At 48.2% G+C, this 17,761-nt stretch overlaps 1 protein-coding gene across 11 annotated transcripts in view; it reads right to left on the bottom strand.

Annotated features, from left to right (window-relative positions):
• Positions 1-17,761, bottom strand: part of LOC311321347 (ubiquitin carboxyl-terminal hydrolase 9X-like) — a 61,981-nt gene that overhangs the window by 34,918 nt on the left and 9,302 nt on the right. For 9 of the 11 annotated variants that reach the window (XR_014630888.1, XR_014630889.1, XR_014630890.1 and 6 more), the window contains exons 8-21: positions 17,501-17,752; positions 16,932-17,070; positions 16,353-16,505; positions 14,807-14,911; positions 14,264-14,470; positions 13,374-13,510; positions 11,877-12,010; positions 10,823-10,913; positions 10,458-10,574; positions 10,012-10,240; positions 9,004-9,099; positions 8,489-8,700; positions 7,900-8,140; positions 4,615-4,782 (exon numbers count right to left, since the gene is read on the bottom strand). Coding sequence is in view for 5 of the 11 variants with exons in the window: in XM_084453306.1 (XP_084309432.1) it covers positions 4,615-4,782; positions 7,900-8,140; positions 8,489-8,700; positions 9,004-9,099; positions 10,012-10,240; positions 10,458-10,574; positions 10,823-10,913; positions 11,877-12,010; positions 13,374-13,510; positions 14,264-14,470; positions 14,807-14,911; positions 16,353-16,505; positions 16,932-17,070; positions 17,501-17,752 (2,281 nt within the window). In the remaining 6 variants the exon portion in view is untranslated. The remainder of the gene's footprint in view (positions 1-4,614; positions 4,783-7,899; positions 8,141-8,488; positions 8,701-9,003; positions 9,100-10,011; positions 10,241-10,457; positions 10,575-10,822; positions 10,914-11,876; positions 12,011-13,373; positions 13,511-14,263; positions 14,471-14,806; positions 14,912-16,352; positions 16,506-16,931; positions 17,071-17,500; positions 17,753-17,761) is intronic. The other 2 variants (XM_084453303.1, XM_084453305.1) reach the window with 1 other exon arrangement.

Below are 17,761 nucleotides of genomic sequence, written 5' to 3' on the forward strand. Positions count from 1 at the left end.
GTGAGGAAGAGAGAGAGGGGGAGAGAGGGAGTGAGAGAGAGGGTGAGAGATAGAGTGAGAGAGAGAGAGACAGAGAGAGAGACAGAGAGAGAGGGAGTGAGGAAGAGAGAGAGGGGGAGAGAGGGAGTGAGAGAGAGAGTATGTATCAGAGGACTAAGGGAATCAAAGCGGTCCAGCATTCAGGGCTCGGAGAGCTTTTGAAAAGCCAAATTCAAACTCTTTCCAGAAGCGTGCAGCTTTGCTCCAAGCCTCCCTTTTAAAATGCACTGAGCAAATTACAACATTTAATTTCACTTGCTCTCCACAGTCCATTCTGTGCGCTAACATGGTGCTATAACAATTACATTTTGTTCAGCTTCATTTGTATAGCACTTTTTTCTGGTACACGGTCACAGAGCAGCTTAATACATGAGGCACCATAGGAGACAATTACACCATAGGGCTGCCACCTTAAGCAGTCCCTCCAGAAAAACGCGATTATGCGATCGCATAATTCATTGGATAATCACTGAACTCACGCAAAAAACGTGGAATATGCGGGGCTCGCTTGATTTCATACTTCCCGCATTTTTCTGCTTCAAGTTGTAATGTTTTTCACCTCGTTTGTAGGGTTGCCACCTTCAATGGGGAAAAATAAGGGACACCTTGCCAGCAGTCCCATGCTCACGGAACACAAATCAAGCAGGGGTCTGGTGGTCCTCCCCATGGATGTATTAATTAAACTGGATACAGCCACTCCATTCACTGGCCGCTATCAACAATGAAGCCCTATTGAACCGCGCCATCTTGGCAAATTTGTAGTCATTTGACTATTTCCGGTGACTTTTGACTTGCGCAGTTGTGCTTTTCTGGCCTTCCGGTGACTTTTGACTTGCGCAGTTGAGCTTCTCTGGCCGACGCGCGTCCACGAAAAAGTTCACATTTATCTGAAATGTAGACGCGCGTTCCCGGCTCTCTCGGCTCTCCCCGCTTTGATTTAGCAATGAAAACCGGCTTGCATATTAACCTGTTTTTGTCAAATATATCAATTGGAGAAATTATTTTTTGATCCTGGCATCTTAGTTTTAACAGGTTAAATATAATTGAACATGTTTTGTTTGCTAGTAGATGGTATTCATTCCGTTCGTGATAACGTTATTGCAGCCAGGCTAAATTCCTCCAGGGAGCCAGTGACCGGCGAGTTGAAGAGCTTCACTCCCCGCCAGCAGGAGCTTTGGCCGCCGCTACCGCATCTCGGATAACCCGCTGAGTTCGTGGCTGCTATTTCACACTCGCCCTTGATCAATCCCAATACCGATCCATGGTAACAATGAATCAATCGTTCAGATCAGATCGGCAGTGCTGCATGCATGTTACAACATCATTGTTAGCTTTATTAACATAACCATAGCCTACATTTATCTCTCTAACGTTAGGCTATCGATCTTACACCAGTCGGCCATTCGATAGCTGGAAGCGGTGAACGCCAACGTTGACTGAAAACACCCAAACTCAGTGTATCGTTTCATCTTCATGCTACACATCAACTCCTTTACATTGTATGTGAATAAATTCCTGTTATTCTAAAAATATCCCATTTCTGTCCATTCTTGGAAAAGGCTAATAATTGCTGTCAAAAGATCACTCCAGTTTATCACCGTATCCCACTACCATTTCAACTATGCACAGGAGGTTGTCTTGTGGTCATTTTCATTAAAAAATGATTAGCCTGATCAGTTTGTTGTATGTATTAAGCCCTTTTTGAGCGGTATGCTTGTATTAATAGCTTATAGCTTGCCATACTCACCAACCTTGGGACCTCAGAAATAGGGAGCATTTCCAAACCAAATTGCGGGGGGGGGGGGGGGGGGCATTAAAAATTAGACATTAAAAGCATTAAAATGGTGAGTGGGCTTTAAACCAAGACGGGCCTTTGTATGTGTATGTATGTGGTTTGTGTTTTGTGTGTCATATTCTATTATTGAAATGTAATAACAGAAACAGTGTGCCTCCTCTTATCCTCACAGCTCAAGCCATTTTTAGGAGACCAGTTCACACCTCAACCAGACCTGCTGCTGTTTAGGACCTGCTTTAAGCCCTTTTTTGTGGTGTCCGTTTTCTGTGTTCTGTGTCAAGTAAGCCAACCCACCTTCAATGCAGTGTAGCCTCCACATTTGAATGGTTACAGCAGTCTTGTCGTCTACAAGCAACAGTCTCTGGCTTTGCATGGCAATTTATGTAGTATCATCCGAGTTCTACAAATGCTGTACTTTTTTGTACTGTAAGTAACCCCTCAATTATTCAATTTTACTGGGGAGCAGTGACCATAGCCTACTTGCCAACCCTCCTGACTTCCGCGGGAGATTCATAAATTTGAACTAGGTTGTGTAGTAGATAGGCTACAATAAATTAGGACAGATGCACATTTACTGAACAGCACAGACAAAAGTCGGACATTAAAAACAATTGCTCCATACACACATATATATATATATATATAATGTTTCACATTTCGTTTTAATGCTTTTAATGTCTAATTTTGAATGCCCCCCCCCCCCCGCAATTTGGTTTGGAAATGCTCCCTATTTCTGAGGTCCCAAGGTTGGTGAGTATGGCAAGCTATAAGCTATTAATACAAGCATACCGCTTAAAAAGGGCTTAATACATACAACAAACTGATCAGGCTAATCATTTTTTAATGAAAATGACCACAAGACAACCTCCTGTGCATAGTTGAAATGGTAGTGGGATACGGTGATAAACTGGAGTGATCTTTTGACAGGAATTATTAGCCTTTTCCAAGAATGGACAGAAATGGGATATTTTTAGAATAACAGGAATTTATTCACATACAATGTAAAGGAGTTGATGTGTAGCATGAAGATGAAACGATACACTGAGTTTGGGTGTTTTCAGTCAACGTTGGCGTTCACCGCTTCCAGCTATCGAATGGCCGACTGGTGTAAGATCGATAGCCTAACGTTAGAGAGATAAATGTAGGCTATGGTTATGTTAATAAAGCTAACAATGATGTTGTAACATGCATGCAGCACTGCCGATCTGATCTGAACGATTGATTCATTGTTACCATGGATCGGTATTGGGATTGATCAAGGGCGAGTGTGAAATAGCAGCCACGAACTCAGCGGGTTATCCGAGATGCGGTAGCCGCGGCCAAAGCTCCTGCTGGCGGGGAGTGAAGCTCTTCAACTCGCCGGTCACTGGCTCCCTGGAGGAATTTAGCCTGGCTGCAATAACGTTATCGCGAACGGAATGAATACCATCTACTAGCAAACAAAACATGTTCAATTATATTTAACCTGTTAAAACTAAGATGCCAGGATCAAAAAATAATTTCTCCAATTGATATATTTGACAAAAACAGGTTAATATGCAAGCCGGTTTTCATTGCTAAATCAAAGCGGGGAGAGCCGAGAGAGCCGGGAACGCGCGTCTACATTTCAGATAAATGTGAACTTTTTCGTGGACGCGCGTCGGCCAGAGAAGCTCAACTGCGCAAGTCAAAAGTCACCGGAAATAGCCAAGTGACTACAAATCTAGCCAAGATGGCGCGGTTCAATAGGCCTTCACTTTAGATTTCGAATCCTGGGGGCTTGGTCCTCCCCCATGAGATTATGAGTGTCAGACATCTCATTTCCTGCATTCTAGTGAATTGCACCAATTTATGTTTAATGCATCAAGTTCAAAGTCCTCTGCTATTCTCATCATGAATGAAGGAAATAAATAGCCAATAAGAGTAGGCTAAAGCACAGCTGCATCGATTATATTAAGATCAAATCAATAAACATCAGATCATAGACATGGGCAAAATGTTTGGTCTGATAAACTTGGAAATAGCACATGACCTGGACGACCACAGAGACCAGACATCGGGGGTTGTTTATAAGTTCCAATGCTGCCTTTTAAGGCTGCCTTCAATCATGACGCCCGTCTATACCGTACATGGTCTAGGCGCTCTCGCATAGGCTATGGTTTTGTTATTTCTCGTATCATTCCACGCATGTGAAGAGGTAGTGTAGGCTATATGCATTAGAGTGGGGTGTGCACGAAAATACAGGACAGGTTCTTGCATTTTTTGCATATTCTCACAATATTCGCAGGTTCCTGCAACTTCAGAAAATCCCCACATTTTCAACGCATAAAATCACATAAAAACCCTGCATATTACATTGCATAATCAAGAATTTTCCCCCGCGTTTTTCTGGAAGAACTGCTTAAGGTTCGAAGGTTCGTTGGTTGTATTGACAATCAAATCTCAATTCCGACATTCAACATTTGTAATTTTCAGAATGTGTTTCTCAGTTCAGAATTCTGTTCATTCTTTTTAGGATAGGTTAGCCTACTAAGCCTACTATGTGTGTGTGTGAGAGTGTGTGTGAGAGTGTGTGTGTGTGTGTGTGCGTGTGCGTGTGTGCGTGCGTGCGTGCGTGCGTGTGTGTGAGTGTGTGTGAGAGTGTGTGTGCGAGAGTGTGTGTGTGTGTTTGTGTGTGCGTGTGCGTGTGTTTGTGTGTGTGTGAGTGTGTGTGTGTGTGTGTGTGTGTGTGTGTGTGTGTGTGAGAGAGTGTGTGTGAGAGTGAGTGTATGCGTGCGTGCGTGCGTGCGTGCGAGGCTCACCACTCCGGGCAGGCAGCCCTCCACCTCAGGGTTGGGTCCCTCGCTAAAGTGGGTTCCGTGGGTTCCGTGGGTTCCGTGGTTGGCAGGGGAGCCGGTGGAGGAGTCGGAGGAGCTGTCGGGGCTGGAGGGGACGGCCGGTGTCACCTGGCTCAGCTTCGCCGTCACCACCTGCAAAGAGAAGAGAGACACGCCTTATCACCTGCACAGAGAAGAGAGACACGCCTTATCACCTGCACAGAGAAGAGAGACACGCCTTATCACCTGCACAGAGAAGAGAGACACGCCTTATCACCTGCACAGAGAAGAGAGACACGCCTTATCACCTGCACAGAGAAGAGAGACACGCCTTATCACCTACACAGAGAAGAGAGACACGCCTTATCACCTACACAGAGAAGAGAGACACGCCTTATCACCTACACAGAGAAGAGACACACGGCTTATCACCTGCAAAGAGAAGAGACACGCCTTATCACCTACACAGAGAAGAGACACACGCCTTATCACCTGCACAGAGAAGAGAGACACGCCTTATCACCTACACAGAGAAGAGACACGCCTTATCACCTGCACAGAGAAGAGAGACACGCCTTATCACCTGCACAGAGAAGAGAGACACGCCTTATCACCTGCACAGAGAAGAGAGACACGCCTTATCACCTGCACAGAGAAGAGAGACACGCCTTATCACCTGCACAGAGAAGAGAGACACGCCTTATCACCTGCACAGAGAAGAGAGACACGCCTTATCACCTGCACAGAGAAGAGAGACACGCCTTATCACCTGCACAGAGAAGAGAGACACGCCTTATCACCTGCACAGAGAAGAGAGACACGCCTTATCACCTGCACAGAGAAGAGAGACACGCCTTATCACCTGCACAGAGAAGAGAGACACGCCTTATCACCTGCACAGAGAAGAGAGACACGCCTTATCACCTGCACAGAGAAGAGAGACACGCCTTATCACCTGCACAGAGAAGAGAGACACGCCTTATCACCTGCACAGAGAAGAGAGACACGCCTTATCACCTGCACAGAGAAGAGAGACACGCCTTATCACCTGCACAGAGAAGAGAGACACGCCTTATCACCTGCACAGAGAAGAGAGACACGCCTTATCACCTGCACAGAGAAGAGAGACACGCCTTATCACCTGCACAGAGAAGAGAGACACGCCTTATCACCTACACAGAGAAGAGAGACACGCCTTATCACCTACACAGAGAAGAGAGACACGCCTTATCACCTACACAGAAGAGACACGCCTTATCACCTACACAGAGAAGAGAGACACGCCTTATCACACCTACACAGAGAAGAGAGACACGCCTTATCACCTGCACAGAGAAGAGAGACACGCCTTATCACCTGCACAGAGAAGAGAGACACACCTTATCACCTACACAGAGAAGAGAGACACGCCTTATCACCTACACAGAGAAGAGAGACACGCCTTATCACCTGCACAGAGAAGAGAGACACGCCTTATCACCTACAGTGTAGGTGATAAGGCGTGTCTCTCTTCTCTGTGTAGGTGATAAGGCGTGTCTCTCTTCTCTGTGTAGGTCCTACACAGAGAAGAGAGACACGCCTTATCACACCTACACAGAGAAGAGAGACACGCCTTATCACCTGCACAGAGAAGAGAGACACGCCTTATCACCTGCACAGAGAAGAGAGACACACCTTATCACCTACACAGAGAAGAGAGACACGCCTTATCACCTACACAGAGAAGAGAGACACGCCTTATCACCTGCACAGAGAAGAGAGACACGCCTTATCACCTACAGTGTAGGTGATAAGGCGTGTCTCTCTTCTCTGTGTAGGTGATAAGGCGTGTCTCTCTTCTCTGTGTAGGTCCTACACAGAGAAGAGAGACACGCCTTATCACCTACACAGAGAAGAGAGACACGCCTTATCACCTACACAGAGAAGAGACACGCCTTATCACCTACACAGAGAAGAGAGACACGCCTTATCACCTACACAGAGAAGAGAGACACGCCTTATCACCTACACAGAGAAGAGAGACACGCCTTATCACCTACACAGAGAAGAGACACACGCCTTATCACCTGCACAGAGAAGAGAGACACGCCTTATCACCTGCACAGAGAAGAGAGACACGCCTTATCACCTACACAGAGAAGAGAGACACGCCTTATCACCTACACAGAGAAGAGAGACACGCCTTATCACCTACAAGAGAAGAGACACGCCTTATCACCTACAAGAGAAGAGACACCTTATCAACTACCACAGATTCCCTGGGTCAGCTTGGCTGTTATCAACTACCAGGTCAGAGAGACGGGGGAGACGGACGGGGGGGGGGGGGGGGGCGGGGGGCTCTGAAGCACTTCCCTCACTAGAACACATCCATCCCCTCTTTATCTGAGCTGGAGAGAAAGAGCTTCCCTGATTGGCCATCTGAGGCGACCATGTAAATGGTAAATGGTAAATTGCACTTATATAGCGCTTTTATCCAAAGCACTTTACAATGGCCTCTCATTCATCCATTCACACACACATTCACACATCAATGGCGGCAGTTGCCATGCAAGGTGCTAACCTGCTCATTGGGAGCAATTTGGGGTTCTTGCCCAAGGACACTTCGACAAGTGGACAGAAGGAGGCGGGATTCGAACCGCTGGATCTACGATCATTGGACGACCTGCTCTACCACTGAGCCACAGCCGCCCCATGTCCCACATTTACTAAAAATGTAAATGTAACAGAACATGGTGATAATGCAGCTTAATTTGTAGCTCAAAATATCCTCTAAACGATTCATTTTTTCAAATTTAACTGCTTTATGTCGGTTTAAAACTGTGTTGCTAATTTTGGCGACCGTGCTGCAGTTCCCTAAGGGCTGTGACTGCGACCAGAACATTAAAACTCAAAAGGCAGGCGATCGTGTCCTCATCGTGTTGCCATGGACATGTTGAATCAGAGGCAAAATTAACATCCATCATTTGAGGCCGTGTTTAAGCTAAATAATCATATGAAGCTGAAAATGTGCATTCAGGCTGTCTATGGTAAATTTACATTACATTACAGTCATTTAGCAGACACTTTTACCCAAAGCGACTAACAATAATTGCATTTACCGTAGGAAAAGCCAATGTACTCCTACTTGCCAGAACTCACAAGTGCATCTTGTAAATCGTTTTTACAGAGTCGATTACTTTTTGGTTGAGGTCTAAATCTTGGCGCCTCATCCCGGGTTGGATGATAAGAGAAGCCGCTACGCTAGCCGTGGTTTTCCCAACTCCAGCTCACCGTTTTATCTTTTAAGTTGAGCTGTCCAATCAGCTTCCTGTCGTCGGCCGGGTCCAGCGCCTCCCCACCAATGAAGAGCTCCACCTTGGTGTGCGTGGCGTTGGCCTTGATGCGGGTGAGGACGGCGCGGCGCACGGAGCCCAGCGTGTCGTTGGTGTGAGACCAGATGTCCAGGTCATCCACCTGACGACCCTGGTTAGGAAAACGCACCAGCAGGCTGATGTGCTTCCCACGAAACGCCCTGACAGACGGAGAGACAGAGAGAGAGAGATGGAGAGAGAGAAGAGAGAGGGAGAGAATAGAGAGAGAGGGATGGAGATAGAGAGATGGAGAGAGAGACAGAGATGGAGAGAGAGATATAGAGAGAAAGAGACAGAAAGAGAGAGAGAAAGAGAGAGAGAGGAGGGGGATGAAAAAGGAAGGGAAAATAGAAAGGGTGAGCTGGAAGGCAACAAAGTAACACAAAACAGTGTATATATATATATATATGTGTGTGTATGTGTAAATGTGTGTGTATGTGTGTATATGCGTGTGTATGCAAAATAAAATGTGTGTATATGTGTGTGTGTGTATATGTGTGTGTGTGTACCTGGACATGGGCAGTATGGTCCTCTCCTCATGGTAGTCGCTGTCACACTCGTTGATGTACTCCTTGAGCACGTTGAGCACTCGGACCATGCGGACGGCTTCCTGCCGGGCGCAGCTGATGCTGTCCTTATCTCCGTCCAGCACACACAGCGTGTCGTACGACGCCTTCAGGCGGTCAAAACACGACTGGATGAAGTCCTCATGAATCTCCACCTGGTTCAACAAACTATCTTTAGGGCCCGGTACACCGCTGGTACCCATTAAAAAACATTGCTGACTGTAGGGAGGGGTGTGTGTGTGTGTGTACCTGGTTGACCTGCAGCTTGGGCCCCAGGTTGGTGTAGATGCGTGTATGTGTGTGTGTGTGTACCTGGTTGACCTGCAGCTTGGGCCCCAGGTTGGTGTAGATGCGTGTATGTGTGTGTGTGTGTGTGTGTGTGTACCTGGTTGACCTGCAGCTTGGGCCCCAGGTTGGTGTAGATGCGTGTATGTGTGTGTGTGTGTGTGTGTGTGTACCTGGTTGACCTGCAGCTTGGGCCCCAGGTTGGTATAGATCTCCTTCAGGAGGTCGATGGCTCTGCTGGCGATGTCGTCGTTGGCTTGGATCACCACCTGGGGGGGTGAGTGGAGGACATTAACACATCACAGGCGTTGGTGGACCTTAACACACCACAAGTGTTGGTGGACCTTAAAACATCCCAAGTGTTGGTGGAGCGATGCCAGGTCTGTTTACTAAGCAACTCAAAGACGGAGTGCTCACGTTGGTGCGGGCCGTTCCAGCCGCCTTCACCCTCCGCCAAGATTGTGACGCTGTAAAAACTGTTTTTTTGCTTCCCTCTGGAATATGTAGGGGTGGGATGAATGAAGGAAAGCACCGGCACTCACGAGATAGACAATGGTCTTCAAAACTTTTATGGGCAGGAATGAACGTTTGGAAGGAGTGAACGTTTGGAAGGAATGAACGTTAGGAAGGAATGAACGTTGCGGAAACGTTCATTCCTGTCAATTAAAGTTTTGAAGACCATTGTCTATCTCGTGAGTGCCGGTGCTTTCCTTCATTCATTATAGCACTTGACCTGGTGGCACCCGTGACTGCTCCAGATGAATTTGGAGTTGTGTGCACTCGTATGCTTTTTTATATGTGGGACCTATGCCCGCCCTCCTATTGCTCTCTGTAAAGCGCATTGTGTTGCCTCCGTTTGTGAAATGCGCTATACAAATAAAGTTAGATTTTATTTAATTTAGCGACCATTCCAGCCGATGCAGCGCTGCAGAACTGATGATGCGCAATAAGAGTTCCGTTCAATTTAAATATATTTCTTAAATGGACATGTTTATTCGAATGAAATTGAGATTGAAATTGAGACAACAATTTGACCAAAATCGATTAATGACCAAAAATCGAATTTGACCGTCATGAACGATTACCAGTAATCGATTAATCGATTACCTGGACCCAGCCCTAGTCTACGATGTCCAAGTCTAAGACTTTTGTGACAGTAGTGAGATGGTGGTCAGACTGACCCTCCAGAGGTAGTCCAGGCCGATGAGCTCCAGGTCGTCCATCATGTAGGCCCTGCGCTTGGCCACCAGCTTCCCCTCGCGGCAGTTCACGGCCTTGAAGAACCTTTCAAAGCACTTCATACCGTTCTCCGTGAGCAGAGACGGGTCCAGCTGCAGAACATTGTTCTCAAAGAAGTCCTTGTTTATGTCCGGGTCGAGATCTGGCTCATCACCCATGAGTTTGGAGTACCTGCAGCGCGGAGAAGACAAGACCTCGATGTTGGACTGGAAGAGATGTCTGGTTTAGCCTTTACTAAGATGAAAACACCACCTAAGACCATGTACTTTCCTGTACTCTGCCACTGAATTACTGTAAGCTATACTGTATGTTGTTTGTAAGCAGCAGTCTGTCTGTGTCCGTGTCTGTGTGTGTGTGTGTGTGTGTGTGTGCGCGTGCATGTAAACACCACCATTTGAAGCAGGCCTCGCGGTCACACAGGAAGACGGCGTTCTCGGCCAGACACCTCCAGATCTGCTTGGCCTGAGGAGCACACAGCCACAGCTGGCCGTCCTTCAGCAGGAACCTAGAGAGACCAGAGAACAGTCAGGAACAGACACCAGTAGCAACAGAACCATCCATCAACAGGAACCTAGAGAGACCAGAGAAGTCAGGAACAGACACCAGTAGCAACAGAACCGTCCTTGAACGGGAACCTAGAGAGAGACGGAAGAACAGTCACAAACAGATGTTAGTAGCAACAGAAACATATGTATTTCTCTCAAACTGTACGCGGCGAAGAAACACAGCTATGCAACGTACACACACACACACCTGAGGAAGTTGAGCCTCTCCTGGACCTCCTGGACATGGCTGTAGCGGCTGCCGGGTCGTACGGTCTGCGGGTGGAAGTCTGCGTGCTCGGCTGGGGAACACAGAGAGAAGCGCAGCATGAGCCGGGCCACCACGCTGCTCATTCCCCTACATCACCATGAGAGCTCAGAGGGAGACCGGCATGGAACGGAACAGACATGCTCAAACGTTTGTCTCTAGGGGCATGCACACGTGTTAGAGACCAGGCGGCCTGAGCTACTGTTTCCCACACAACACTGTCAACACCAGGAACAAGGTCTCAATCACACCACTCAACACCAGGAACAAGGTCTCAAACACACCACTCAACACCAGGAACAAGGCCTCAAACACACCACTCAACACCAGGAACAAGGTCTCAAACACACCACTCAACACCAGGAACAAGGCCTCAAACACACCACTCAACACCAGGAACAAGGCCTCAAACACACCACTCAACACCAGGAACAAGGTCTCAAACACACCACTCAACACCAGGAACAAGGTCTCAAACACACCACTCAACACCAGGAACAAGGTCTCAAACACACCACTCAACACCAGGAACAAGGTCTCAAACACAACCCTGTCAACACCAGGAACAAGGCCTCAAACACAACCCTGTCAACACCAGGAACAAGGTCTCAAACACAACCCTGTCAACACCAGGAACAAGGTCTCAAACACAACCCTGTCAACACCAGGAACAAGGTCTCAAACACAACCCTGTCAACACCAGGAACAAGGTCTCAAACACAACCCTGTCAACACCAGGAACAAGGTCTCAAACACAACCCTGTCAACACCAGGAACAAGGTCTCAAACACAACCCTGTCAACACCAGGAACAAGGTCTCAAACACAACCCTGTCAACACCAGGAACAAGGTCTCAAACACACCTCTGAAGGCCTCTGAAAGGCCTCTGAAACGGTGCTGAGGAGAGATATCATGGGCTTCTGGTGCTCCAGAAGGGACCAACCTTTGGACAAGTGTCTCATGGTGTCCATGTAGGCAGACATGTTCGCAGACCCACCTTTGGAGAAGTGTCTCATGGTGTCCATGTAGGCGGACAGGTTCTCGGCCACCAGGGTGACCAGCGCGTGGTTGTGCTGCAGCTGGTTGATGAGGTCGTGCCGGTAGAAGACGTGAGGACTCCTCTGGGTCTGACTGGAGGACAGAGGGAAGGACAGGAGGAGAAAAGAGAGATGGGATGAGTGAATCTAGGGGTGGGAATCTGAAGGTTACACGATTAAATTACGATTTTTGGGGTCACGATTTGATTAAATAACTATTTTCAATTGTCTTAGATTCTATATGATTGATTTTGAATTACTCCCCCCCCCATTTGACTGCAGTAACAGTCGAAAACATCCAAAAACAAAATAATTACACTATATTACTTAAAATAACTTGAGTCAATTGAATTTACCGTTTCTTACTTACTACTGAAAGTGATATGCCAACATTTAACACATTTAGCTTGTTTTCCTACTTAACCAAGGTCATATAGACCCAAACACTTTCCTGTGATTAGAACTCACTAGCATTGCTAACCCGTGAAAAATGCTATCAGCGTCCTTTATTGTATGGGCGAATGGTCAAATCTGTCAATCAATCGATCAATTTGCATCGATTCATATTAATGGTAAAAGATAGAATTCTTCGATGCGTGGATGTTCCCCCGCCCCCTGAGCGAGTCCTGTACCTGGTCATTGATCTAGACCATCCACCTGGTTCCCTCCTCACCTGGTCATTGATCTAGACCATCCACCTGGTTCCCTCCTCACCTGGTCATTGATCTAGACCATCCACCTGGTTCCTTCCTCACCTGGTCATTGATCTAGACCCTCCACCTGGTTCCCTCCTCACCTGGTCATTGATCTAGACCCTCCACCTGGTTCCCTCCTCACCTGGTCATTGATCTAGACCATCCACCTGGTTCCCTCCTCACCTGGTCATTGATCTAGACCATCCACCTGGTTCCTTCCTCACCTGGTCATTGATCTAGACCATCCACCTGGTTCCCTCCTCACCTGAGGTTCTGATCTAGACCCTCCACCTGGTTCCCTCCTCACCTGAGGTTCTGATCTAGACCATCCACCTGGTTCCCTCCTCACCTGGTCGTTTGATCTAGACCCTCCACCTGGTTCCCTCCTCACCTGGTCATTGATCTAGACCATCCACCTGGTTCCCTCCTCACCTGGTCATTGATCTAGACCATCCACCTGGTTCCCTCCTCACCTGGTCATTGATCTAGACCATCCACCTGGTTCCCTCCTCACCTGGTCATTGATCTAGACCCTCCACCTGGTTCCCTCCTCACCTGAGGTTCTGATCTAGACCATCCACCTGGTTCCCTCCTCACCTGGTCGTTTGATCTAGACCCTCCACCTGGTTCCCTCCTCACCTGGTCATTGATCTAGACCATCCACCTGGTTCCCTCCTCACCTGGTCATTGATCTAGACCCTCCACCTGGTTCCCTCCTCACCTGGTCATTGATCTAGACCATCCACCTGGTTCCCTCCTCACCTGAGGTTCTGAGGAGCTTCTCCGAACAGGCTGCAGATCTCCCTGATCTGTTTCAGGGCCGGGATCACCCACTTGTCGTTGGTGCGGAGCTCCTCGATGAAGCGGTCGATCCACTGGATCTTCTGTGTGTCTCTGTCCTGCAGACAGACAGAGATGAGTGGTAAATGGTAAATGGACTGCACTTATATAGCGCTTTACAATGAAGGCCTCTCATTCGCCTGTTTGCACACACATTCACACACCAATGGCGGCAGCAGCCGTGCAAGGTGCCAGCCTGCTCATTGGGAGCCATTTGGGGTTCAGTGTGTTGCCCAAAGAGGCTTCGACCCGCCGACCCTGCGGTCATTGGACGACCCGCTCTACCTCCTGAGCCACAGCCACTCCCAATCACTACCATGAGAGGATGAGCAGGACATGGAGAATGTTGTGACTCTTAATCAGCTATGTTCTTAGGATAACAGGGCCGAGTGACGTGTTTTCCTCGCTCTGCGTGGTCTGTTAGTCCAAACATACGAAGCCCCTTTTAAACATTCTCATTATCCTTTCCTTATATCTCTTTAATCAAACCCTCCCGTGTCATGCACATTGTGTACCTGGGAGCTGTAGTCCAACTGTAGTATTGTACCTGGCAGCTGTAGTTCAGCTGTAGTAATGTAGCCTACCTGGGAGCTGTAGTCCAGCTGTAGTAGTGTACCTGGGAGCTGTAGTCCAGCTGCAGTAGTGTACCTGGGAGCTGTAGTCTAGCTGTAGTGGTGTACATGAGAGCAGCTGTAGTCCAGCTGTAGTAATGTACCTGAGAGCTGTAGTTTAACTGTAGTTGTGTACCTGGGAGCTGTAGTCTAGCTGTAGTAAATGTACCTGGGAGCTGTAGTCCAGCTGTAGTGGAGTACCTGGGAGCAGCTGTAGTCCAGGATCTTGATGTGTGCGCTGAGGGCCTGGTCCATGATGTCGACGGGCACGTCGTCGCTGTGCGCCAGGTTCCACAGCAGGTTGAGCACCTTGTGAGCCATCACACCGTCCTTATCGTCCTCCGCCAGACGCCGGATCAGCTCCAGCAGCTTCTCACGCTGCTTCTTACTGGCGTTAGTCCAACTGGCCTGAGCGCGCACACACACACACACACACACGCAAACACACACGCACACACACGCACACACATACACACACGCACACACACACACACACACACACGCACGCACACGCACGCACACGCACGCACACACGCACCAGGGTTTACCTCATCACCTGGTAATTGCTGGCTTTTGGCCGGCAAAAAAGGTCATCTGACAATTTCACTGCTCCTGAATAATGGAGCAAGAAACACTGGGGTGAGGGCATCAGAGGAGCGCTCGTGTGTGTGTGTGTGTGTGTGTGCGTGTTAACTCTGAAACACTGGGATGGATGTCATGTGAAGGACTCTGTGGTCTCCTGACCTTGAAGCAGTCGAAGAGGTGGTCCAGCTGCTCTGGTGAGAAGTCCCAGGCCAGTTTGGCCAGGAGGTCGTGGACGTTCTTCACGATGGCCTCGTGCTTCCCGGCCTGGCAGAGGGGCGGGGGAGGGGAGCGGGGGATACTGGTCAAGATGGTGGGCATGTAGTACTGTACGTACACACACTCTACAGGGCTCCAGGCCAGACTATCCTTTTCCACTGGTGATACGAACGTTTTCAGCTAGTGGCACCAGCACATTCAGGGCCAAACAACAGACTATTTGAGAAACATGAACCTTTCTTCATACTACAGTGGCAACTGATTTGCTTTGAAATCAAAGCACATCACCTGTTCAGTTCGATTTACTTTGTTTACAAACGCGGTGCAAAGTTACGGCTTGGCTCCACTGGGTCCGTCAGTGTCTGTGTGAACTATCGGACGCTAAGGAAATCAATCCATTGTAACTAACGATAGCGGCTCCACGGCAGCCGTGGCGTCGCGGTCGACGCCAGCGTCCGATGTTGGAGAATCGCCGAGGTTCCTTTCTTAATTTTTTGGACAGACGCTGACAATTGGCGCCGATGGTCACAGTGGAGCCAAGAGGTTACTTTGAATAAACATCACTTGACTTAATACACACAGCTAGACCAGTCAGAGCACATTTCTTAGAATGCATAGGTGGGTTTGCTGTGTAAGGCTCCACTTGAAGGTATATTTGATACTGGTGACCTGGGACACTGTCTTTTCAGAAGTACTGGCCCAAATTGTAACAGAGAAATGGTTTCATACAACAGGCCTTTGTTTAGCATTGCATCATTTTCTTATACTTCTAATTCATATTACATAAAATATTGTAAATAAAAGCCCCTTCCCTTTCAATAATTGTATGCACTCAGTACAACAGACATGAATGGCATTACTATTTTCCTATACAGATTTTCCTCCAAATGAAAATGCCTATTTGATGGAATGGCCCCTTTAAGAGACTTGTCACATAGACATACATGAACCAAAACTGCTTGTAGCACTACAATATACAATTCTACAGTCTCCTAAACTAGACAGTAATGATTCATTCATGTATTCTACAGTCTCCTAAACTAGACAGTAACGATTCATTCATGTATTCTACAGTCTCCTAAACTAGACTGTAACGATTCATTCATGTATTCTACAGTCTCCTAAACTAGACAGTAACGATTCATTCATGTATTCTACAGTCTCCTAAACTAGACTGTAACGATTCATTCATGTATTCTACAGTCTCCTAAACTAGACAGTAACGATTCATTCATGTATTCTACAGTCTCCTAAACCACACAGTAATGATTCATTCACAAAGGCGACCTTTGGTGGACGCATACTTTTGCACCTGCCACTACACCCAGATGAAGGCGCACTATAAATATTCAACCACAAATTGACATCTGTTGTGCTCATACTGTAAGGCTATGGTAAGAAAATGTCTACTTCTACCCTAGACTGAGCTGCCAGACTAAACATGTTCCCACTCGTACCCTAGACCTGTGGCGCGCATGCGTCCGCGTACCTGTGCAGCCCAGATACTGTCCAGGTCCTGCATGGTCAGAGCCTTCTCCTTGATGACAAAGCGAAGGATCTTCTCCAGCTTCTCGACGTACTGCGGCTGGTGCAGGCTGTCCCTCAGCACGATGGACAGGATGTGGTTCTGCTGGATCCACTCCTGAGAGATGGAAACACAGAGAGATACACATGGTAAATGGACTGCACTTATATAGCACTTTTATCCAAAGCGCTTTACAATGGCCTCTCATTCACCCATTCACACGCCAATGGCGGCCTGCTCATTGGGAGCAGTTTGGGGTTCAGTGTCTTGCCCAAGGACACTTCGACATGTGGACAGGAGGAGGAGGGATTGTTTCGGGTGGAACCGGGATTTGAACCATTGACCCTGAGTTCATTGGACAACCCGCTCTTTCTCAAACTGGAAATGGTCTAATAGCTGTTCTCTGATAGGGTGGGTGGTCTAGGAGCTGCTCTCTGATAGGGCGGGTCTAGTAGCTGCTCTCTGATAGGGCGGGTGGTCTAATAGCTGCTCTCTGATAGGGCGGGTGATCTAGTAGCTGCTCTCTGATAGGGCGTTACTCACCGCCATGCGTTCAGCTGTCAGCCACTCCTCCTCCTCGGGGTTGCCATGTCGATGTGTGTAAAAGGACACGCTGGAGATGACCTTGTTGACCTCGTTCAGGGCGTTCATCTTGCCATTGAAAGAGGAAATCTGTAGTAACCTGCAGACAAGACCAAAGACATTTATTTTATTTTACCAGGCAAGTTAGTTAAGAACAAAGTCTTATTTACAATAACTGTATGGCGAGAGGCAAAAGGCCTCCTGGGACGGCCAACGGTGGGGAGGACGAGGTTGAGCGGTTGAACGAGGGGGCGGTGACAAAACTCTCCTGCTTAAGAGTCGCTGACCGCAGCCAACTAGACAGATGAGCGACCCGGGGATGTGTGCGCTGTGGGGGCCGTTAGCAGAATGTGCATGGCAGGACGGGTGTGGGGGCAGGACGGGTGTGGTGTGGGGGCAGGACGGATGTGTGCAGGATGAGGGTTGAAGGAGGAGTCTCAGACAGGGGGGGGAGGGGTTAGATGGGATGAGGCTCAAAGAAAGGACCAAGAACACCCAATCTGATGACGGCGTGCTTGAACCATCCTCACCTGAGGATCATTTTAAGCCTGAAGATCTCCAAGCTCTTCACCGTCTCCTCCTGCCCTGGGACTCGAGACGCCAGGTTCTTCAGGGACTTGATGATCATGGACAGGGCGTCGTTCTTGGCCTCGTTCTTGGCCTCCTTCTTCAGCTCCTCGTCCGTAAGGTTCTCCAGGAACTGAGGAACCATCTCGATGACCGGGAGGAAGTACTTCTTGACCGTGTGAAGCGTCAGGAACTCGTAACACTGCCCGAAAGGTCTGAAACAC

This window comes from Borostomias antarcticus, assembly GCF_949987555.1.
Source record: "Borostomias antarcticus genome assembly, chromosome: 19".
Taxonomy (NCBI): domain Eukaryota; kingdom Metazoa; phylum Chordata; class Actinopteri; order Stomiiformes; family Stomiidae; genus Borostomias; species Borostomias antarcticus.